This window comes from Ranitomeya variabilis, chromosome 1, assembly GCF_051348905.1.
Source record: "Ranitomeya variabilis isolate aRanVar5 chromosome 1, aRanVar5.hap1, whole genome shotgun sequence".
Taxonomy (NCBI): Eukaryota; Metazoa; Chordata; class Amphibia; order Anura; family Dendrobatidae; genus Ranitomeya; species Ranitomeya variabilis.
The window spans coordinates 873,309,639-873,333,999 of NC_135232.1; the positions used below are offsets into that span (position 1 = coordinate 873,309,639).

Here is a 24,361-nt window from a genome sequence, read left to right on the forward strand (position 1 = left end):
TCAACTCCCGAAAAGCCTCAACGGCCGCAGAGGACCAATTCACCACATCAGCACCTTTCTTGGTCAAATCAGTCAACGGTTTAACAACACTAGAAAAATTAGCGATGAAGCGACGGTAAAAATTAGCAAAGCCCAAGAATTTCTGAAGGCTCTTCTCAGATGTAGGCTGAGTCCAATCATAAATGGCCTGAACTTTAACAGGATCCATCTCGATAGTAGAAGGGGAAAAAATTAAACCCAAAAATGAAACCTTCTGAACTCCGAAGAGACATTTAGACCCCTTCACAAACAGAATTAGCACAAAGAACCTGGAACACCATTCTGACCTGCTTCACATGAGACTCCCAATCATCCGAAAAGACCAAAATATCATCCAAATATACAATAATGAATCTATCCAAATACTTTCGGAAGATGTCATGCATAAAGGACTGAAACACAGATGGAGCATTAGAAAGCCCGAATGGCATCACCAGGTACTCAAAATGGCCCTCGGGCGTATTAAATGCTGTTTTCCATTCATCGCCCTGTTTAATACGCACCAGATTATACGCCCCTCGAAGATCTATCTTGGTGAACCAACTAGCCCCCTTAATTCGAGCAAACAAATCAGACAGTAGAGGCAAAGGGTACTGAAATTTGACCGTGATTTTATTGAGAAGGCGGTAATCTATACAAGGTCTCAGAGAACCATCCTTCTTGGCCACAAAAAAGAACCCTGCTCCCAACGGTGACGACGACGGGCGAATATGCCCTTTCTCCAAGGACTCCTTTATATAACTCCGCATAGCGGCGTGTTCCGGCACAGATAAATTGAAAAGTCGTCCCTTAGGAAATTTACTACCAGGAATCAAATTAATAGCACAATCACAATCCCTATGAGGAGGTAGGGCCCTGGATTTGGGCTCATCGAATACATCTCGGTAATCCGACAAAAACTCAGGGACTTAAGAAGGAGTAGAAGGAGAAATTGACAACAACGGAACGTCACCATGTACCCCTTGACAACCCCAACTGGACACAGACATTGATTTCCAATCCAATACTGGATTATGGACCTGTAGCCATGGCAAACCCAACACGACCACATCATGCAAATTATGCAACACCAAAAAGCGAACATCTTCCTGATGTGCAGGAGCCATGCACATGGTCAACTGAGTCCAGTACTGAGGCTTATTCTTGGCCAAAGGCGTAGCATCAATTCCCCTTAATGGAATAGGATACTGCAAGGGCTCCAAGAAAAAACCACAGCGCCTGGCAAACTCCAAGTCCATCATATTCAGGGCAGCGCCTGAGTCCACAAATGCCATAACAGAGTAGGACGACAAAGAGCAAATCAGAGTAACGGACAAAAGAAATTTAGGCTGTACAGTACCAATGGTGACGGACCTAGCGAACCGCTTAGTGCGCTTAGGACAATCAGAGATAGCATGAGTGGGCTCACCACAGTAAAAACACAGCCCATTCTGACGTCTGTGTTCTTGCCGTTCAGCTCTGGTCAAAGTCCTATCACATTGCATAGGCTCAGGCCTCTGCTCAGAGGACACCGCCAAATGGCGCACAACCTTGCGTTCACGCAAGCGGCGATCGATCTGAATGGCCAAGGACATTGATTCATTCAGACCAGCAGGCGTGGGAAACCTCACCATAACATCCTTAAGGGCTTCAGAAAGACCTTTTCTGAAAATTGCTGCAAGGGAACACTCATTCCATTGAGTAAGCACAGACCACTTTCTAAACTTCTGGCAATATACCTCCGCTTCATCCTGACCTTGACACAAAGCTAGCAAGATTTTCTCTGCCTGATCCACAGAGTTAGGTTCGTCATAAAGCAATCCAAGCGCCAGAAAAAACGCATCTACATTAAGCAATGCAGGATCTCCTGGCGCAAGGGAGAATGCCCAGTCTTGTGGGTCGCCACGTAACAAAGAAATAATGATTTTTACTTGCTGAATGGGGTCACCAGAGGAGCGGGGTTTCAAAGCAAGAAACAGTTTACAATTATTTTTGAAATTCAGAAATGTAGATCTATCTTCAAAAAACAAATCAGGAATTGGAATTCTAGGCTCTAACATAGGATTCTGAACTACATAATCTTGAATGCTTTGTACCCTCGCAGTGAGGTGATCAACACAAGAGGACAGACCTTGAATGTCCATATCTACACTTGAGTCCTGAACCACCCAGAGGTTAAGGGGAAAAGAAAGACAAAACACACTGCAGAGAAAAAAAAATGGTCTCAGAACTTCTCTTATCCCTCTATTGAGATGCATTAACACTTTGTGGGCCAGCTGTACTGTTATGGACCTGGTGGTTAGGTGCACCTGGAATGACCTGATGGTTAAACTAGAAGACAGGACGAGCTCTGGGAAGTGGGAACTCTGCTGACCGCAAATCCTAATCCTATAACACACACACTAGAAATAGCTGTGGAGCGTACCTAACTCTCCCTAGACGCCTCTTCACAGCCTAAGAGCTAACTACCCCTAAAGATAGGAAAATAAGCCTTACCTTGCCTCAGAGAAAATTCCCCAAAGGTAAAGGCAGCCCCCCAAATATATTAACTGTGAGTTAAGAGGAAAGTCACAAACACAGGGATGAAACAGGTTTCAGCAAAGGAGGCCAGACTTACTAGATAGACTGAGGATAGGAAAGGGATCTATGCGGTCAGCACAAAAAACTACAAAAAGCCACGCAGAGTGTGCAAAAAGACCCCCGCACCGACTCACGGTGCGGAGGTGCCACTCTGCAACCCAGAGCTTCCAGCTAGCAAGGCAATATCATGTTAGCAAGCTGGACTAGAACTTAGCAAGTACTAAGAAATATATTCAGTACACAATGAACAACAAATGAACTAGCAGGGACTTAGCTTCTGCTGGAGTAGACAGGTCATCAGAAAGATCCGAGAGAGATCTGAACCAGTGCTAATACATTGACAGCTGGCATGGAGTAACGGTCTGAGTGGAGTTAAATAGAGAAGCCAACCCAGCCGCAAACGAGGGCAGCTGAGGAAGCAACCTCAGAACCAGCAGTTCCACTCACAGCCACCAGAGGGAGTCCATGGACAGAACTCGCCGAAGTATCATTCATGACCACAGGAGGGAGTTCAAGAACGGAATTCACAACAGTGACTAAGTCTGAATGTAGCCCGACAGTGACTAAGTGAACGTAGCCCGATAGTGACTAAGTCTGAACGTAGCCCAATAGTGACTAGGTCTGAGCGTAGCCCGATAGTGACTAAGGCCGGCGTCACACTCAGCGTAAGACAATACGGTCCATTTTTTACGGCCGTAATACGGAGAAATGTTCCCAAAATAGTGGTCCGTATGTCATCCGTAGGCAGGGTGTGTCAGCGTATTTTGCGCATGGCATCCTCCGTATGTAATCCGTATGGCATCCGTACTGCGATATTTTCTTGCAGGCTTGCAAAACTGACATCTAATGGATTTATGTGCTCAAATGTCCGTTAAAACATATATACAGTATATACTGTATATATATATATATATATATATATATATATGTCATTGAGACACATATATATATATTCTGTATTTATATTTAATTCAGCGCGATATATGTGAAAAGCCAGTAATTCAATTGCCGGCTTCTCATTTCTCCTTCCCAACCCTGACAGGATATGAGACATGGTTTACATACAGTAAACCATCTCATATCCCCCTTTTTTTTTTGCATATTCCACACTACTGTTAGTAGTGTGTATGTGCAAAATTTGGTTGCTGTGGCTGCTAAAATAAAGGGTTAAATGGCGGAAAAAATTGGCGTGGGCTCCCACGCAATTTTCTCCGCCAGAGTGGTAAAGCCAGTGACTGAGGGCAGATATTAATAGCCTAGAGAGGGTCCATGGTTATTGGCCCCCCTGGCTACAAACATCTGCCCCCAGCCACCCCAGAAAAGGCACATCTGGAAGATGCGCCTATTCTGGCACTTGGCCACTCTCTTCCCACTTCCTCAGGGGCCCTGAGGAAGCGGCAATACTCTACTGCGAAACGTGCGTTGGGGTACACGATCCAGGACCCTGGCAGGACCTTACCACACACATGGGTAATTTACTTATTTGACTGTTTATCATTTTTGATGTACCCATGGTGAGATGTGGTGATCTTCACCATTTGATCACTGGTAGTATACTTTTTCAGATTTGATCTGATCGCCACTTACCTATGGTAATCATGCTCATGTGTGGGTAGCACTGGCTTTGACATTTATGGTCATTACATTGTGTATCACAGTCACTCTGGTCCTGTTATAGATACCTGGACGTTTGGGTGTATTTATGGATGCAGTTACGACATGCTCTTTTAACTAATTTTTTGCTACTATTTATTTTACTTATGTAATGGATTTATTTAATAAACATAACTTTTTGTGAATTTTTTGGCCAATTTTGACTCTTGGTTCTCCTATATTCCGATAGTGACTAAGTCTGAACGTAGCCCGATAGTGACTAGGTCTGAGCGCATCCCGATAGTGACTATGTCTGAACGTTGCCCGATAGTGACTAGGTCCGAACGTAGCCCGATAGTGACTAGGTCGATGCTGCAACACGGAAATAGCACTTCATGGAAATTATTAGATTTTTTGGAGGGAGGGTGTAAATGTACAATAAGCTTATCACTTGGGTCCCTCGTCTCCAGGTGGGTCGCAGCAGAGACCTCCCACTATTTCCCGTTCCTCTCATCCCCAGGGCTTGATCTATCTCACATACGAGACCCTCTGTAAATACACCTACATTTGTTGCCAGCTGTGGACCCCCAGTGTCAGGATTTTCTAGGAAAGTTGATACTTGGGACCCTCACAGGTGCTAGCACTTCAGTAGGAAAAAGGGTGAAGGCTGAACATGCCCAGAGGGCGGATGGAATGAAATGCCCCCTGCTGCTGGTGGGACAATGCTGCAAACTACAAAGGGACAGACATAAAGCACATGGCAGCCCCCTCACTGTCACCCTCAATGTCACTTACACCCTCTCAGGGTGACGTATGATCCCATTCAGGAAAAGAAGAATGTCCCGTCTGCATTGCCTTCATTTCTGTGGGCAGAGGCCGCGGCTGCAGCTCTCCTCCGCCGGTGCCACTCGGACTGACAGCCAGGCGCCATGCAGCAGGCGGTGAGCGGGCACGGCCGGCAGGGGGCAGAGCTGGGAGCAGGGTGCGCGGACATCCCCGTCACCTCAGAGAAGAGAGCAGCCGGCAGCGCAGCCGGGCTCACCGTCACCCTGAGCGCGCTGGGGAGAGCGCCGGGCATGGAGGACGGGCACAGCACGCACAAGGTCCAAGAGCAGCGCCCAGGGGCCACATGCCAGGGCACTGCGCCCTCCTCCCCGTCCCCTGCCCCCGTGCCCCATCAGGGCTGTGCCAACGACGAGGCGCACTACATCACCACCCACGAAATCCAGCTCTGCGAGGCTGACCAGGAGCCGGACTACCCTGACTTTGGGCTGGCCCCAGTGACTTGGAGTGCGCCGGCGGACAGCGCCCCCTGCAGCTTCTTGGAATACGCCTCGTTTGACAGCCAGGGGGGCACCCCGACCGATGAAGAGGACTGCAGCTACTACTTGAGCACTGCCAGTGATCCTAACCCCACAGACAGCCTGGGCAGCACCGAGCTGGTGAGCACCTACTCCGACAGCTCCCGGAGCAGCAGCAGCGCCCGCAGCAGCAGCGCCCGCAGCAGGCAGGACGAGGCCACTCCGGGGGTCTCCACGGGACAGATCCTCCTATCAATCAAAACCGCATCCAAGGCTATAAATGAGCCTGGCAGCATCCCGAGCAGCCAGCACAGCGCCCCTGCGGATGCCAGGCATGATCCAGACATGAGCTACTGCCTGTCCACAGCCCCTGGGAGCAAGGCGCTGCCCCAGCATCACTGCCACCCGTACTCCCAGGCATCGGATGCCCACAGGCTGGTGGCCGTCCCGGCCAGGCTCCAGGCTCGCAGCGGGGTCCACGCCGACATCTCCAGCGGCGCCTCCAGTGCGGTCAGCGAGCTGGACGATGCGGACAAGGAGGTGCGCAACCTGACCTCCAGGGCTTTCCGCAGCCTGGCCTACCCCTACTTCGAAGCCATCAACTTCAGCTCCAGCGAGTCCACCACCTCTCTGTCTGACCAGAACATTGGGATAAACAGTTGGTCCACCTACCTGGACTGGAAAGGAGGGTCTTTCCTCTCCCAAAAAGCAGAGAAGACCCTGCACCAGCACACATCAACTACCTCCAACTTTGGACTCAAGAAACTAGGCAAGGATGCAAGCAAGGAGCAGCAGGTGTATGTGCAAGCCAACAAGTCCGAGACCAAGGCTTTCGAGCTGGTGGTCAGTGAAGTGGGAAAGGGGGCAAACCCAGCCTCCTCCAAGCGCATCAAGTCTGGGTCCCGGGTGGTCACTTTGACAGAGACCCTAAATTTCAGCAGCAGCAATGTGAAAGCCTGTGCTGGGAGTGAGCGAGCCAACAAGCCAGCCAGCACTGATCATCCAGGCTCGGCTTGCACAGATGGAGTTACAGAGACCCTGCCAAAAGACCGTGCAGCTCCGACCCTGGAGGTGACCAAGCAGAGCAACAGCGCCCTAGTAGAAGCCATGGACGGCACCCACAAGTCCAAGTATGCCTCAAGTCTGCTGAAAAATATAATCTCCAAGAAAATGCAACTGGAGCAGGAGTTCAAGATGGAAAGAGGGGAGCTCAGCGACACCTCTCACAAAGCTGCCCCCAAAGAGGGTGAGGGCGCAAAGGAAAAGGGTCTACAGAGACAGAACTCCAAGTTCTCCGAGGCCGACTCAGACTTCACCCTGGTCAGCAGTGAGGATCTAGGGGAGTTTTTCTCAGCGACTCCTAAAGATGCGACTTCTTTAGATAAACGAGTGTCACCCTTTGAAACCCACCGAGAAGAAACCATATGTGAGATGAAGAAGACTGCATCCGAGACAATGAAGGGCATCTTTCTCCGCAGTCAAAACAGTGCCTTCAGGTCATGGAAGGAGAAGGAGATAGAAAAGATGGAGAAGAAAATTGAGGAGAACGTTGCAAAAGCAAGAAGGATCAAGATCCCACTAGAAAGAGATTGGAGAGCAGAGCTAGGAGAGATCTCTTCTGTGCAGTCCACCAAGATGTCCCGGCTCTATGTCCCTGGCATCCAGCACACTCCGAAGGAGAAGCAGGTGGAGAAGCAGGCCACCAAGTACTCGGTGTCTACCTATGCCCACCAGACCTGCTTCAGCCGCAATGAGAATGAAATCAAAAGCGAAAAACTCCATATCATGGAGGCTTCAGTGAGCAGGCTGACCCCTAGGGTGACCCCCAAGCCTCAGGAGATTAAACTCAAGCTAGGATTATCGGCAGAGAATAAAGATAGCCCCTTCAACATTGCCAAACTGCTGACCCCCAATTTAGCAGCCAGTGCTGCCAGCCTGTCCAAGGCAGCCGAGGACCTGAGGAATCAAGTCCCCTGCAGAGCTGAGGTTCTGGAGAAGATGCCCCAGTTCCTTGTCAGAGATGTAAGAGAAGCCAAATCCAAGGTGCCAGGAGCCATTCACCAGGTGAGGGATGTCAGGAAGCTGCTGAAAAGCTCCTACAGCCAGGACACAGGTGAGGGCAGCGGCAGGGCCAGCGTAATGTCTGACCACAGTGCCACCGACCCCAAGACTAAGCTGCTCCCTAAGATCTCCTCCTCGCTGTCCCCCATTGTGATCACCTGTCAGGCTGTGAAGAACAAGGAGGAGAGTGAGAAGGGTAGCCCCCAGGACAATGAGCTGGAGATGGGGCTATCAGAGACTGTCCTTGTGCATCGGGCATCGGGAAGGTTGCCGGTGGCCACCATTGCGCCCAGTAAAACAGCACCCACGATGCCGGTGGTGAAGATCGTATCGAAAGCGTCCAAGTGGAAGCAGGAGAAGCCAAAGGAGCCCGAAGTCAAGCCTGAGCCCAAGTCCCCACAGTCCCAGGTGGCCCTGCAGAAGCTCACGGCCGCGGTGAAGACCATGGAGCAGCTCTATGTGTTTGATAAGAAGGAGTGGAAGCGCAAAGAGGAACCGCAGCAGCTGAAAGGCAGCCATGTCCTGTCCATGATCGCCGGCCACGGTGCACCGGAGGAACCCAAGCCTGCGGTGGAGATCCCCCGCAAAGCATCGGTCCCCATGGTCAGCACAGCGCCCGAGCCACCGGGGCGCCGCAATTCTCACCCAGGTGTAGAGAGGAGCCCCAGCAAAGCCCCTGAAAACAAGGCGCCGCCCAGGACTTTCCAGGTGTCCAAATTCACAGAAGCGAAGAAGCAGGAACAGCCGGAGACGAAGCCGAGCTCCAGAGCCAGTGTGTTCACTGTGAGCGCTGCCCCGGCCAGGAGCAAGCAGCAGAGCACGGAGGCCAGCCTCAACACCAAGAACACCCGGCCACAGCAGCAGATCATGGAGGCCAGCCTCAACACCAAGAACACCCGGATCCAGCAGCAGAGCATGGAGGCCAGCCTCAACACCAAGAACACCCGGCCACAGCAGCAGAGCACGGAGGCCAGCCTCAACACCAAGAACACCCGGATCCAGCAGCAGAGCATGGAGGCCAGCCTCAACACCAAGAACACCCGGCCACAGCAGCAGAGCATGGAGGCCAGCCTCAACACCAAGAACACCCGGCCACAGCAGCAGAGCACGGAGGCCAGCCTCAACACCAAGAACACCCGGATCCAGCAGCAGACCATGGAGGCCAGCCTCAACACCAAGAACACCCGGCCACAGCAGCAGAGCATGGAGGCCAGCCTCAACACCAAGAACACCCGGACACAGCAGCAGAGCATGGAGGCGAGCCTCAACACCAAGAACACTCGGCCACAGCCTCCCTCCACCTTGAAAATCCCCGGCATGGCCATCGAGGAGCCCAAGAAGACAGAAGTGCAGCCTCCTTCCCTGGTGCGCAAAGCCAGCGCAGACTTCGAAAACTACCTCACCATCCCGGTGAAGGCGGCCACAGAGGCAAAACCTCCAGCAAGTATCCGGGATCCACCGACCAACACCCGAGACCTTGGCACAGCTGCCCGGGAGATCATTGGCACAGCTACCAGGGACCCTGGCTCAGCTACCCGGGAGAACATTGGCACAGCTACCAGGGACCCTGGCACAGCTACCCGGGAGAACATTGGCACAGCTACCAGGGACCCTGGCACAGCTACCCGGGAGAACATTGGAACAGCTACCAGGGACCCTGGCACAACTGCCCAGGAGAACATTGGCACAGCTTCCCGGGACCCTGGCACAGCTGCCAAGGATAACAGTGGCACAGCTGCCCTGGAGAACACTGGTACAGCTTCCCGAGAGAACACTGGCAATGCCAAAGAAGTGGCTGGGAACCCATATAGCAGTGCCAGCACCCGAGAGGCCACCTCTGTGATCCGGGAATCTGCACCCTTCTGCACCCTTCCTCCATTCAGCACCAAGACACAAGACTCCAGCCCCAAGAGCCCCATCAAAGCCCCCAGAGACTGGAACAGCAAGGTGAGAGAGGGTGTGCAGCCCACCAGAGCAGCCTCTGCAGGCTCTGAGCCTCAGACCCCTGACTCAGTCCCACCAGCTGCCATCTACCATCACCCTCTGCCACCTATAACCATGGCAATGCCCAGTGCCCAAGGCCCTATTTATTACTCCCCTCCTTTCACTTCAGCCACTCCAGCTGAGATGTACCCCCAGACCCAGAGAAAGATGTTGGTAGACCTAGCTACAGGACAGTACTATCTGGTGGACACTCCTGTGCAGCCAATTAAAAGGAGGCTCTTTGACCCAGAAACTGGACAGTATGTGGATGTTCCTGTGCCCCCACCTCCTGTTACCCCAGTGCCTCTCCCTATGCCACAATTAGCCCTAAGCCCTGGAGCATATGGACCGGCTTATATGTTTTACCCTGGCTTTTTACCCACTGCGCCAACTGCAGTTCTTCCCCCCAACCACCTGCAGACACAACTCTCCACTCCAGTGAGTGAACACTCCTACGAAATGCCAGTAGTGGACGGATCGCACCCAGTGGATATGGGTATGGCTGATAGCCCTTACTATTTAGCCACAGGCTCTGCCACTGCCAATCCCTCAATAGCACAAGCCACTAGTATCAGAAGAGGATCCTTAGGCTGCCCCGATGGAAAGCAGGTGATCAGTATGTTATCCCAGCCTGGGCCGAGGATTGTGGCTCCACCATCCTTTGATGGCACCACCATGCGCTTTGTAGTGGAGCACAGATGAACACACAGGTAAGATTACGTCAGATTTTGTATTTCTGTTTCAGTTTCTGTTCTGGGCTTATGAGTCCTGTAGGTGGTCCCATCAATGACTGACACCCTATATGAGTATGTACACAGACACAGCCGTCAGTCACTGTGCGGACCACCCACTAGACACCTAAGCCCAGAACATTCAGGGATGTAAAAGAATAAAATGACTGGATCTTTTCTTTTGCAACGCACTGCACCTTTTTTGTCTTTGTATACATAAACTAGGAGAAATCCTAGCGTAGATATTTGAAGGCCATGACATACGCCATACTGTGGCTTCCGCAAACCATAGGAATACATCCATTGGGGCAAAAATTATATGTTGTGCCTGCTGATTGGTGGACAAGCCTTTAGTGAGCTTAGAAGAGGACCTAAACGTTTTTTGTTTGTTTTTAATATGTGACATGGCCTTAAAGGGAACCTGTCACCCCCCCCCCCCCCCCCAGTCATTTCAAACTAAAAGAGCCACCTTGTGCAGCAGTAATGCTGCATTCTGACAAGGTGGCTCTTTTAGTTCTGGGTGCTGTAACTAGAGAAATAATCCATTTTTTAATTTTGTCAGAAATACCTGGTCTTCCGTCAAGGAGGCCGGCGTTTCCCCACAGGCAGGGGAAAAGAGCGCAGGCGCCGGCTACTTTGAAAACAGCGGTGAGGAGGAGGCGGAGCCCGGCGCCCAGAAGATGTGAGTGACAGCTGTGTGGCGTCTGAAGCAGGGGGGAAACGCCGGCCCACTTGACTGAGGAGCAGGTATTTCGGACAAATTATAAAACTGATTATTACTCTAGTTACAGCACCCAGAACTAAAAGAGCCACCTTGTCAGAATGCAGCATTACTGCTGCACAAGGTGGCTCTTTTGGTTTGAAACGACTGGGGGGGGGGGGTGGTGACAGGTTCCCTTTAAATGACCTGTAGATTGAGAGGGGACTGGATTTTGAGACCCCCAACCAATCACTAACGTGAGCTGCTTAGGAAGCAGAAATCCTGCATGATTGCACCCCTAGATCCGTGGACAGACCCCTAGACTGTCTATTAAGCATTTAATAACTAAAAAAAGTATTGAACACAGCAATAGATGTATATCACAAATTATATAGAAAAAGGTGATAATAATAATGTAGTATACAGTGAGTGATGTATATCTGCTGTATAAAGGAGAATGGTAGACCATTTGGAATTAAGTACAAACCATAAGACAAAAGTGCAGAACAAAGGTCATAAATTTAGGCTAAAGTACCTTTATTAGTGAGAGTAAAATATAGCACTACCAGCAAAAACAGGTGCCCGAACGGGTAGAAACACAATACATAATTACACCAAATGCTAAAATACTGTAAATTGGAATAATATTAAAATTACAAGCCAATACACCCGGTATTTATATATACATAATTATTAATGTAGGCATCATAACATTAACGAATCTCAAAGACCAATCTTGTACTGACACTGACCAGCATAAAACATAGGTATGACTAATGTGAATGTGTGCAAAAGAGATGCCAAAACAGTCAAATGTATATTAGATGTAACTAAAAACAATCACACAAGTTCCGAAACGCGCGTCGGGGTGAGCCCTGCATGGCATTCTCCATACACCCAGGTATTTATTACTCGTCTGCCCTCATCTCTGCCATATTAATAGGCCTAATCTTTCACCTCTGGTAGATGATTGACGTGACGTTTCCTAACTATAGCTATTGGCTCCTTATTATATTTGTGACATAATATCTATCTTATCTGGCTATATGTAGCCTGTTCATTTTCTGATATCATTTATGGCAGTTATTAGGACCATTTCACTCCAGTGACCAGCCTTATCCTTCTCCCCTCCTTCCACATTTGCACTTGCACCTTGTTTCATTTACCGTAGTTTGTTTATTTAATGTGATTTGTCATTAATATTTGATCTAATCATTTTCAGTCATCACCTTGCACTTGTGTGATTGTTTTTAGTTACGTCTAATATACATTTGACTGTTTTGGCATCTCTTTTGCACACATTCACATTAGTCATACCTATGTTTTATGCTGGTCACAGTGTCAGTACAAGATTGGTCTTTGAGCCTTGTTAATGTTAGGATGCCTACATTAATAATTGTGTATATATAAATACTGGGTGTATTGGCTTGTAATTTTAATAATATTATTTAAATTTACAGTATTTTAGCATTTGGTGTAATTATGTATTGTTTTTCTACCCGTGCGGGCACCTCTTTTTGCTTGTAGTGTTATATCTTACCCTCACTAGTAAAGCTATTTTAGCCTTAATTTTTTGTCCTATTGTTTTCTGACCTTTTTGGCACTTTTTTCTTTGGTTTGTGTCTATTAAGCATGTAGAAAGGCACAAACACTGCTGCGCCCTGAGCCCCTCACATGTGGCAAGCATTCTGAGCAACCAATGCAGGTGTCAGGACTTGCACCCCACCAGTCAGCAGGGCATTTCCGGCCTTGTCACATAATAGAAAACATGTGCACATAGGTTTTAAGCCCTTTTTGCCCCGAAAGATTTTTCCATGTGCCAAAAAAATGGAAACCCTGTTGTATACCACCAGATAGAGGCCAGATCATTTATGGACCCTCTATCGCATATCCTGAGAGCTTTACCAGCGCAAATGGTAAGAAAAAATGAAAGCTGTAGCAGGAAAAGACCTTAAAGGGAACCTGTCACCATGAAAATGTTGTCCAATCTGCAGACACCATGTTAAAGAGCAGGGGGCACAGAGCATATTGATACATAGTTTTATGAGAAAACATTCAGATTTTTGGTCCAGTGGGCGGTCCGATCCAGCCCATAGTCCCGAACAGCTCATTTACATACTGTATAAGAAAAATGGGGATTTCTCTCGAATAAGACATCGCATATATCAAGGTATCATTTTATTCAGCTTTCTATGACCTGTGTACCCATATAGACAGCTTAGGAGGGTTGGGCCCTTTATTTCCCTTTATTAGATGCACTCACTGTTATAAATGGCATAATAATTTGACCCATGTCTACCAGCACCCTGAGACTAGGAGAATAGCTAATCTATTTCTGTATTTCTAGAGAAGCTTGTATTCTTGGATCCTTTGTATTATTTACTGTTTGTATGTTATGAATAAAAGACCCAAAATACAAATGTTTAGAATTGTAATACAATATAGTAAGTATGTTAGTACTGTAATATAGGGCGGACATACCATTGGTGCAACCTGTGCAGCCCCACAGGTAACCAAGAGGTAAAGGGGCCTATGTCTACCTCCAAAGCAGGTGAAATTGTGCATTCTGATGCACTACTGGACCACAAAGGGCCCATATAGTGTTCTTGCACAGGGGACCTTTCCTGTCTGTGTCTGCCATTAGTAAGATCTCATTCATGTGGATTAGTTTTGTGAGGGAGAAGAATAAGGCTGCTTTCACACATCAGGTTTTTGCCATCAGGCACAATCCGTCGAATTTTGAAAAAAACGGATCGTTTTTTTTCCGCCGGATCCGTTTTTTTCTCATAGAGTTGTATTAGTGACGGATTGCGATGGATGGCCTCATGTTTCCTCCGTTTTTCGCCGGATCCGTTGAAAATTGTATTTCCGGCGGCTGGAGAAAACGGACATAGTAACGCGCTTTTTGTGTCCGTCGAAAAAACCGCCAGCGACGGATCCGTCCGTCGTTTGTTATAATGGAACCCTACGGCGCTGGATCCGTTAAATGACTGAATCTGGCGACGGATTCCGTTTTTTTAAACTAAGCATGCGGTTTCCATTCTGGGGTCTCTCTCTTTGGTCGACAAAACGGATCCATCACATCAGTTTTCCACAATTTGCGACTGATCTGTTTTTTTTTATAAATTTGCCAGATTGAGCCTGACGGCAAAAAACTGATGTGTGAAAGTAGCCTTTAACATCTCTTCCTTGTGTGAAAGTCATTACCACGTTTCTTCCTAAAGGACATACACATAAAATTGCAATCCTGCATGGAAGGCATTGTTACTATCACAATTATTCATTTTTTCGTAAAGATACATTTGGACTCAGTGCTAAAAACACAGTCACCACTTTTAAAGGGCATTTATCATCAATTTTTGGCACCTAATCTTAGAGCAGAGGAAACCGAAGAGCTGTGGCCCAAGCCAAGAAAAATGTCAATTCAGATCAATCAGATCAATTTTATTTAGGTCTCATTAAAAAGTATATGTGAAAGAATGAATAAATAAAAAATAAAAGATAAAAAATGCCAGAGTATACAGACACATGAAATAAATGGTGGGTGAGCCAAAAAAAGAAAATGTTCACATATAAATACCAAATGCTGAAATTTATAGGATGCAATGTAAGGCTAGGGAACCACGAGTAAAAAGTGCATATATTGTCAATTCAAAGAATATTAGAAAAAATATTAATGAATGCAGGGAAACACAAATAAGTAAGTGGTGGCAGTCACCTTGAACCAAGTTAGATCACCCAACAAATACTTGAAGGCATATACAAACAGTGCACCAAGTCCCCGACGCGCGTTTCACAGATGCTTAGTCAGGGGGAATTTTTGGTTTGATATCTCAGACCTCCTTCAGGCTAGAGGATAGCAGTGTATAGAGTTGTGTGTAGAAGCGCTGCGGTGGTGCGACTCCTGACACTATTGGAAGGCGCTCCATCAGAGATCATTAAACTAAAGCTCTATGAACCTTCTGTGAGTTTTATGACCCACTTTCCCCAAAGGATTACTCCAACTCATACAATGACAAAGTGCTAGGATATGCGAACACTTTATGATCAGTGTTGGTCTAAACTCTTGGACCCCAACGATCCTGAGTATGAAAGCGGCACAGTGCTGGTGTAGGGCTGAATCCTCTTCACTTTGATTTCCTGCACAGTGACACACGGTCACCTGGGAGTGCAGGGAATAGGGTGACCCACATTTCCCTGCAGGTTACCTAAAGTGATAATGTGCCCAGGAACGTTGCGCTGCGAGGACAACCATTAGCTGGCCACAGCTCTCCTTGACCCAATACGTTGTTTCCAAATGTGGTATAAGCGAGTAGCATGGCGAGTGTGAATATCTTAACCCTATATTATTGGTTTTCTCACTTTACTTTTCCATATCTCCTTACAGTGAAGTTGTCTGCTGATTCGGACCAAGTTCCACATTATGTTGCAGGGTGTGGGACTTGCAGAAAGGTTGGTGGGCCCTACGGAAGCCTACAAGATAAGCTTTGCACACATACTGTGAAACAAAGCGGAGAGTCAGTGATGTACTACGCGAGGTGGAGAAAGAAACAAATCACAGCTGATGGATTGTGTGAGTTTGGGTTCATAGATAGCATACTTAGCCACGGTTAGATTTCCATTGGAGCCCTAGCTGGTCTTCTAATGAGTGTACTTTTTTTTATAAGCTCATATGTGTATTTCTTTTTCTCAATGTTTCTTTGGAGTATGGATTATGCCAGGAAAATATGGATCTGTTATGCGAGCTTTGTTTGCAATGACATTAATGCTTTCAGTGTATTACTGTCCTTATGTGCTTTCAGGCATTAGACGCACTGAGTCTGATTGATATTTGTAGTGAAACTAGTAGATGGGCTACCAAGTACACCATGTCGCATTGCAGCTACTGTGGGTTTTCTATGCTGCAGGCAGGTATCTCATTCATTTATGGATATTATTGCCATAAACTTGAAGACTCACATCTGTCTCCAGCAAGTCACTATCACACAGGTAAAATCTTGCGCCTTACTGCATGACGATTTATATACTTGCTGATGTATGCGGATTGTACGTCTGTGTGTATACAAACATTGCTGCAAAACACTTGCCAAGAAAATAGGGTCTGATCTAATTATGTACAAGCAATCACAGCTCATTTTATGGCCGGACTGGTAGAAATCTGCCAGGAGTATGTTAGTGCCCAATCTATTTACATTAGAAATCATACGGAGAGCCAATGACATGACGTATGCGGATCGTGTCTGGCATCCTGCAGAGGATCCGTCACCAGATTACATGATGCAAACTGCAGATCTTTTAGACCTGATGAGACCGGTGTTTGTATTTGTAAAATCCATATTAGAAAGGTTGTACTGTCCTTTTTTAAGGTTTATCCCCCTGATATTAAAATAAATGTTTATTTGTCCAGCTCAGAAAATTTATCATTTTAATATCAGGATTATACAGCCTGTTTGACATGGATTTTTAAATTATGCTTGTAGGCTTCATCAGGATAGCTACAATTATTTAATAATGCATGCAGTTTATATCATCAAATCTGTTGACAGATTCATTTTAAAGGGAATCTGTCACATTGTTTTTGCCATCCATCTCATCTGAGAGCAGCATATTGTAGAGAAAGAGACCCTGATTCCATTGATGTATCACTTAGATGACTGGGTGCAGCAATTATGATACAATCAGAGTTGTTAGATGTGGCAGAGCTCAGAAAGCTAAAAACTACAGCTTTCTGTGTTCATTGTACAGCTCTGGCAATAATTAAGAGACCACCACATCAAAACCCTGTCATGGGCAGCCCAATCTCCAGACCTGAACCCCATTGGAAACCTCTGAAATCTAATCAAGAGGATGATGGATAGTCACAAGCCATCAAACAAAGAAGAACTGCTTCCATTTTTGCGCCAGAAGCAGTGTGAAAGACTGGTGGAAAGCATGCCAAGACGCATGAAAGATGTGAATAAACATCATGGTTATTCCACAACATATTGATTTCTGGACTCTTCCTGAGTTAAAACATTAGTATTGTTGTTTCTAAATGATTATGAACTTGTTTTCTTTGCATTATTTGAGGTCTGAAAGCACTGGTTTTTTTTTTCATTTTGACCATTTTTTGACTCAAAAATATACATGTAAAGAGAAAAATCAGACAAACTGAACATTTTGCAGTGGTCTTTTAATTTTTTCCAGAGCTGTATATTGACAGTGAGCTGCTAATCAGTGCTGGGGGCGTGGTCAGACCAGCAGACACTAGGCAGCTAGTCCAGCAGTGATAATCTCTTGCTGATAAAGCACGGATAGTTTTGAAACAACGGCACACAGTCTAATAAGTGGCATATCACTGAAATCAGCATCTCAGCCCTTACCTTATGCTGTGCTCAGATTACATAGCAAAAATCTTCTGACAGATTGCCTTTATCAACTTCAGTTTTATATAAAACAAAAACAGTGTATACTTCCCTCCCATGCTGGCACCGTTCCTGCGATGTCTGTGCACCTACTCTTGATGGGCCACTTGACATTGATGTCACTTGTCCATTGTAAGTAATTTTGGCCTAACTATGGGCAACATAAAATACTGATTGGCTCTCACATTACACTAAAATTTGTTTTACTGTATAAAACTGCAGCATTTCAGAGAATCAGTAGAATGAAATAGAGCTGGGCACAGCAGGAGAAGTCTTCACTAGGAGGTTCCTCCTGACTTGACTTGATTGGCCTCTTTTATGTCCCCTGGATGGCTCACCCCTGACTTCTGCTTGGTTCACCGGTCTGTTCCTCTGCCATATTAGCCCAGAGAAAGCTGTGCGCAGGCGCTACAATAGAGATTCAGATTCTGGCGCAAATTATATCAAATCATTTGGAAGGTGAACACCCCCTCTTCTTCCACTATGCTACACACACGTTTTGTGAAAAGTGACAAGCATCATTGAACAGAAAAAGGGAGCAATATTTTGTGTAAAACGGATGTGCACCAAAATTTGCACTTTTTGCAGCCAAAAAAATGAATCCAAAGTTAATAAATCTCGCTTAAAGCATTTTCCTGCAATCATATTCCCAATGTACTGCCTGCAGCATAGTCGGTCTGCTGAGATGCTCTTCCTGTGGTGTCCACATCTGAAGCTCCAGCGTAATGGTCAATAACTCTATGGATGTCCACGGTGTTCATGCCGATTGCTAATGTGTATTGGAATACTATACCTAAGGATGAAGAATTCCCATTGATGCAGCAAAGACTGTATTCGGCTTTATTAAACTGCTGGGCAGTGCAGAACATGACGTCTTCAATACTTTTTATTTTTTACATCAGAGTGACATCTTTTTTATAGACTTTATGCAATGGGTGCTTATTGGAAATCTCATTGGACACTGTACCGTATGTATAGACAGATTTCTCTCAGGAAGGTCTTTTTTCACATTTGGCTTACCAAAGAGTACACGAATGCATGTTCCATTTCTGGTCAGTTCTCCTTAGGGAGGCGTCTGTGTGTTGTGGAGCTTTGGAAATGAAATCTTAGTAACTGTTTGAGGGGTATGTTTTGGGAAGTTGATAATGCTGAGTATGGGAGTAAAGAGCAATAGTCTCACAGCTAGTTAGGCCAGCTAAAGGCTATATCTACACATTGTGGATAAATCATCTTTTTTTGGTTCAGCCTCAGCTCTCTTTTGCAATAGCATTTTTGTAGCATAGTTTAATTGAAACATTTGGGACTATTTAGTTTCTACAGCCTTTACGTATGAGAGTACTTGGCAGACTGCAGAATGAATTAAGAGTTAAGCCGTCTGTGAGCTCTACTGGTGGTTTTTATTATAACTCCTAACTCTCTTCTTCTGAGCAATCTTCTAAAGCCTCCCTATACCTTACACTACAGCCAACCAAACCCAACAATAATGGCGAGATCAGCAAACAGTCTAAAGTGTATTGAGGGCTTCCTGACTCTTCCATGACAGATGATGTTGTGGGAGAGAAGGATACAGCCTGTTGAACTTCCAACAGCCAATCCACTGCCTGGCAGCGGCTCCCTCATAGAGAACACGAGGACTTGGCCAAGTGGGGTGTTCCTGTGTATGGGGAAGTTGGGGGAGATAATATCAGGCCATCAATCGTTCAGCCAAGCATATAATGTGGGGGCTTTAAAAGTTGAACTTTGCTTTGGTCATACATCAGTTTCGCTGAAGAGCAGAAGAAAAATAAGGGTTAGGACTCAGTCTGTGGATTTCAGTCTGATCTCGGATCACAATGCATGGACTTGAAACGGATCTCCCAATCCAAGCATGACAGCCTCATAAAAATGAAGGAAGCTGTCATGCTCTGGTCATGAGACCTGCAGCCAGTCCGTGCATTAGCGCTTTGTGTTGGGTCTGATTTGCACAGAAGTCTACATGAGTCGTAACAGACTCTACAATCAGACATGCTCACTGAACGTTCCACTGATAACTTATTCTGCTGTCTGCAATGTACTATGATACATAGAGGCAGTAGAAAGCAAACAGTCTAGCATTTTTAATGAAACCTTGCATGGTGCTCAGAGAGGCATTTAGAGCTTTTCACTTGATAATTAGTAAAGGTCCCATTATATGTATTCTTATCAATGGGGAAACCAGAAGAACAGTAAAAACTTCTGTAATAGATTGAGCTCTTTGTTCTGGACATATTTAAAGTTTAACTGCACTTTTCGAAAACTGTTTTGATCTGTGGGGATCGCTAAAACGGGAAAGCAGCAGAAGCGGTCAGCCAAGCCCTGCTCTCCTCTGACTCCAGAGATGGGCTCATGGACTTTCTGCTATTCTTTAGCTTCCGAGGAGACCGGTGCTTCGCTGAGCGTTTGGCACTTCCTTTTAGGGAAGTCTCAGGAATTGGGCACTAACCGATCAAAACTCTCGATATGTCTCTAAGTTTTCTAAGTGCAGTTAATCACAAATATAGAAATGATTATTGATTTATATGTGTGTTTCATTCATGCTAGATTTGGGACATAGCTTTGTACAAACATATTTATTTCACAGTGATTAGAAATGTAAAATTGTGCCTTTGTCATCTTTATTTTCTTAAAGAACAGTGACATTTTGGTAGTGTAAAATGTACCAAAGCTTTAGGAATCATGGTGGAGCAGGCTCCAAATATCCATGCCACGTGTTACTCTATCATCTGCCCAGCACTCATAACTTGTGTAATATAACTTACATATAATCCCATGCTACAAGGGAACTTTTATGTTGTGATATCTACAATCCTCATCTAATTAAAGTCTCATAGCTTTAGGTCAGGAAAACTGCATTGAGAAAAAAGTATCCTAAGGGCTTTCTCATGTAGATCAGTTTTTCATGCTTTTTGGATCAAATTCAGAATTCTATCCAAAATAGTCCTTTCTTTTTTTATTTTGAACTCTTTAGAATCTTAAATCAACTTGCTAGAAAAATGCATAAAAACCTTCTCTAAACGTTACTGTGTGGACCTGGCCGGATTGTAGCCTGACACGTCCATATATGGTGCTGTACATTGGTTACTTGCGTTGGTTATGTTCCGAATGATTAGTATGTGGTTAGATGGACGCAGGAAGTAAAACTCATTGAAATGAAATGTAAAGCTAAGTGAGGGGTTTATCCCACAGAATGATTAGTAACAATGACCCGCATATAAGGAGTCAGAGCTCAGACGCCCTCCATTCACTTCACCATCGATTCTTCATCACACGGTTTTCCAAGACCCCAGGAGTTCTTCGATACTGAAAAGATATAACAACTTTGCTACTTTCCCCTTTGTTATCATTACTTTTTGAAGCGTGTCAGTCTCAAAATGCTGCTATTCTATATATTTGCACAAAACATGTTATATTGCTATGATAAATATGTTCAGTACTACAAAAAGCTTATAATCCTTTTATAACACTGGGATCCTCCTGAATTCCATTTATACACACGATGGTCAAAAGGTTGGTACCCCTCATTTAATGACAGAAAAACCCACAATGGTCACAGAAATAACTTGAATCTGACAAAAGTAATAATAAATAAAAGATCTATGAAAATGAACAAATGAAAGTCAGACATTGCTTTTCAACCATGCTTCCACAGAATTATAAAGAAAATAAAACTCATGAAATAGGCCTGGTCAGAAATGATGGTACCCCTGAAAATAATGTGGCAAAAGGGACATGTTAAATCATGGTGTTTCCACTAACTAGCATCACAGGTGTCTACAATCTTGGAATGGGCCTTGTGAGTGGGCCTATATATAGGGCTACAGCTACTCACTGTGCTGTTTGGTGACATGGTGTGTATCACACTCAGCATGGACCAGAGGAAGTGAAGGAAAGAGTTGTCTCAGGAGATTAGAAAGAAAATTATAGACAAACATGTTAAAGGTAAAAGTTATAAGACCATCTCCAAGCAGCTTTATATTCCTGTGACTACAGTTGCACATATTATTCAGAAATTTAAGATCCACGGGACTGTAGCCAACCTCCCTGGACGTGGCCGCAGGAGGAAAATTGATGACAAAATCAAAGAGACTTATAATATGAATGGTAACAGAAGAGCCCAGAAAAACTTCTAACAGATTAATGGCGAACTTCAAGCTCAAGGAACATCAGTGTCAGATCGCACCATCCGTCATTGAATGAGCCAAAGAGTGACACCCAAGGAGGACACCATTGTTGAAAAAAAGTCATAAAAGCCATACTGGAATTTGCCAAGCTACATGTTGACAAGACACAAAGCTTTTGGGAGAATGTTTTATGGACAGATGAGACAAAAATGGAACTTTTTGGCAAGGAAAATCAGATCTATGTTCACAGACAGAAAAATGAAGCATATAAAGAAAAGAACACTGTCCCTACTGTGAAACATGGAGGAGGCTCTGTTATGTTCTGGGGCTGCTTTGCTGCATCTGGCACAGAGTGTCTAGAATCAGTGCAGGGTACAATGAAATCTCAAGACTATCAAGGGATTCTAGAGAGAAATGTGCTGCCCAGTGTCAGAAAGCTTGGTCTCAGTCGCAGGTCATGGGTCTTGCAACAGGATAATGACCCAAAACACACAGATAAAAACACCCAAGAATGGCAAAGAGGAAAACATTGGACTATTCTGAAGTGGCCTTCTATGAGCCCTGACCTATTGAGCATCTTTGGAAAGAGCTGAAACATGCCGTCTGGAAAAGGTAACCATCAAACATGAGACAACTGGAGCAGTTTGCTCTTGAGGAGTGGGCCAAAATACCTGTCGAGAGATGTAGAAGTCTCATTGACAGTTACAGGAATCGTTTGATTGCAGTGATTGCCTCAAAATATTAAGTTAAGGGTACCATCATTTCTGTCCAGGCCTAATTCATGAGTTTTATTTTTTTTTAATTCAGTGGAAGTATGGTTGAAAAGCAATGTCTTGCTTTCGTTTGTTCATTTTCATAGATTTTTTTATTTATTATTACTTTTGTCAGATTCAAGTTATTTCTGTGACTATAGTGGGTTTTTGTGTCATTAAACGAGAGGTACCAACAATTTTGACCATCGTGTGTATGTAAAAAATAACACTAATGAATATTCATTAACAAAGTGATCCCTGATTCCCCTCTCCTGCGATCTTTCAATAGTCTTTGGATAGGTTTAAGCCATGACTAAAGCTCCAATATAAGAGTATGCTCATTCTGTCATGCGAGAGAATCTGGCCGATTATGCTAATATCACTTGGATCAAACACTGTCAGTCTGAGCCATGTGTCACCTTACCGTGATCAGATTCTCTCCCATGAGAGAATCTCAGCACAGGTGCCGAGAAGAGGGAGAACTTAATTTCTCCATCTTCTCCATTGTCTCTCTGTGCATACATTGGACTGCACTCGGATGACATCTGAGTGCAGTCCAGTGTTTTACATGCACCCATAGACTTGTATGGATGCAAATGGTCCGGTTATCGGATGCACTTGCAGCATGCTGCAATTTTTTTCTCATGCCGAATTGGTTTTAGATAAAAATGTTCAGCTCTGCACTGCTCCGTAGCATTACATAGGGCCGAGTGCTATCCAATAAAACATCAGATAACACTTGGCCATGTTATACACTCGTGTGAGTGAGCCCTTACACTCATCCTACCTAAGACATGGTGACATATACATGGTGACATAAAAGCCAATTACAGGCTCATACATGCAGCTGACGGCCCGTATAGCCATACATATGAGTGCATATCATGGACGCATAGATACTCTATATGTTATGGGGCGTCTTTGTGAGCGGGGTCCCTAAGAAAACCCCCCATAATATAGCATGCAACAGTATTTATAGCCTGTGGACCCCTACAGAAAAATGTTAGTAGTCTCCAGACACTGGAATATGGATGTATAGAACCCAGATCCATAATACAGCTGTGAGCTTGATACTATTACTACCTTAATGCGCATCCAATACATTAGTAGGAGAATGCTGTAGTTCTCAGATAAGCATGTCACTAGGTTTTGTATCCTGGACAGTGTTAGTTATATGTGTAGTTACCGTGTGTGCAGAGCAAATGAAGTCCTGGAAATACCCCACAGCGTATGTAATTTTCAACACTATTTTTTCATTTAAATGGGTTTTCATTACTTTTATATGCATGATCTATTCTTAGGATAGACCATCAATATAAGATCTGTGGGGCTGGAGGGGTCTGACACCTGACGCCCCCACCGATCAGCTGCTATCGCCTCCAGCTTTGGCCGGATGCAAATTGTACGGAGCGGAACACCACACCGCCTAGTGGCTGGTACCTGGTACTGCAGTGCACGAAGCTGTACTCGGTTTGCATCCGGCCTCTGGGGGAGGAGATGGTAGATGATGGGTGTCCTGTCATACCCCACCAATCTTATAATGATGACCTATCCTAGGATTAGATCACTAATATAAAATTAGTGGACAACCCCTTTAAGATGCAATATAGTCTTTGTCATTTTGAAATGTATGTAAGTGACTTAAAATAAGTAAAAGAGGACGGATGAGTTATTAAGCTGTTGAAAGCAATACGTCTGAAATGCACTGCAATATTTGTGGAAATATGGACATTTTATATATATAGCAAATATTGATGTTTTATGCTTGAAACTTTTGAATATGTATGTTTTTATTATACTAAACATTTGTATTGCATATAACTGTTACAGTGGAAATATATTTTTAATAAAAGACTGGAAAACATGCAGGAGCTTGTGTAATTATTGCATTGATTCAGATCCCCCAAATAGTGTTATTTGCATCTGTATATAGAAAGAGCGTCTCATAGAAAAATGTAATGTCACACGGGTTTGACTGTAGTGGGTCGCTCCTTGTCCTGGAGCATGAGGGAGTGAGGAGGGGACAAAAGTTGCTTTGGTCCAAGCAAGAAGACTAAACCCATTAGAGAGGACCTGTCACCAGGTCAAAGGTTGGCAGT

The 24,361-nt window shown here is 45.2% G+C and overlaps 1 protein-coding gene across 1 annotated transcript; it reads left to right on the top strand.

Moving 5' to 3' along the window:
- The first annotated feature begins 5,086 nt into the window (after positions 1 to 5,086).
- On the top strand, positions 5,087 to 23,064 carry C1H4orf54 (chromosome 1 C4orf54 homolog). Its single transcript, XM_077277592.1, has 2 exons — positions 5,087 to 10,246; positions 15,355 to 23,064. Exon 1 carries the CDS (start codon positions 5,121 to 5,123, stop codon positions 10,236 to 10,238), a length of 5,118 nt encoding a protein of 1,705 aa, XP_077133707.1. The 5' UTR covers positions 5,087 to 5,120; the 3' UTR covers positions 10,239 to 10,246; positions 15,355 to 23,064.
- Positions 23,065 to 24,361: the final 1,297 nt, after the last annotated feature.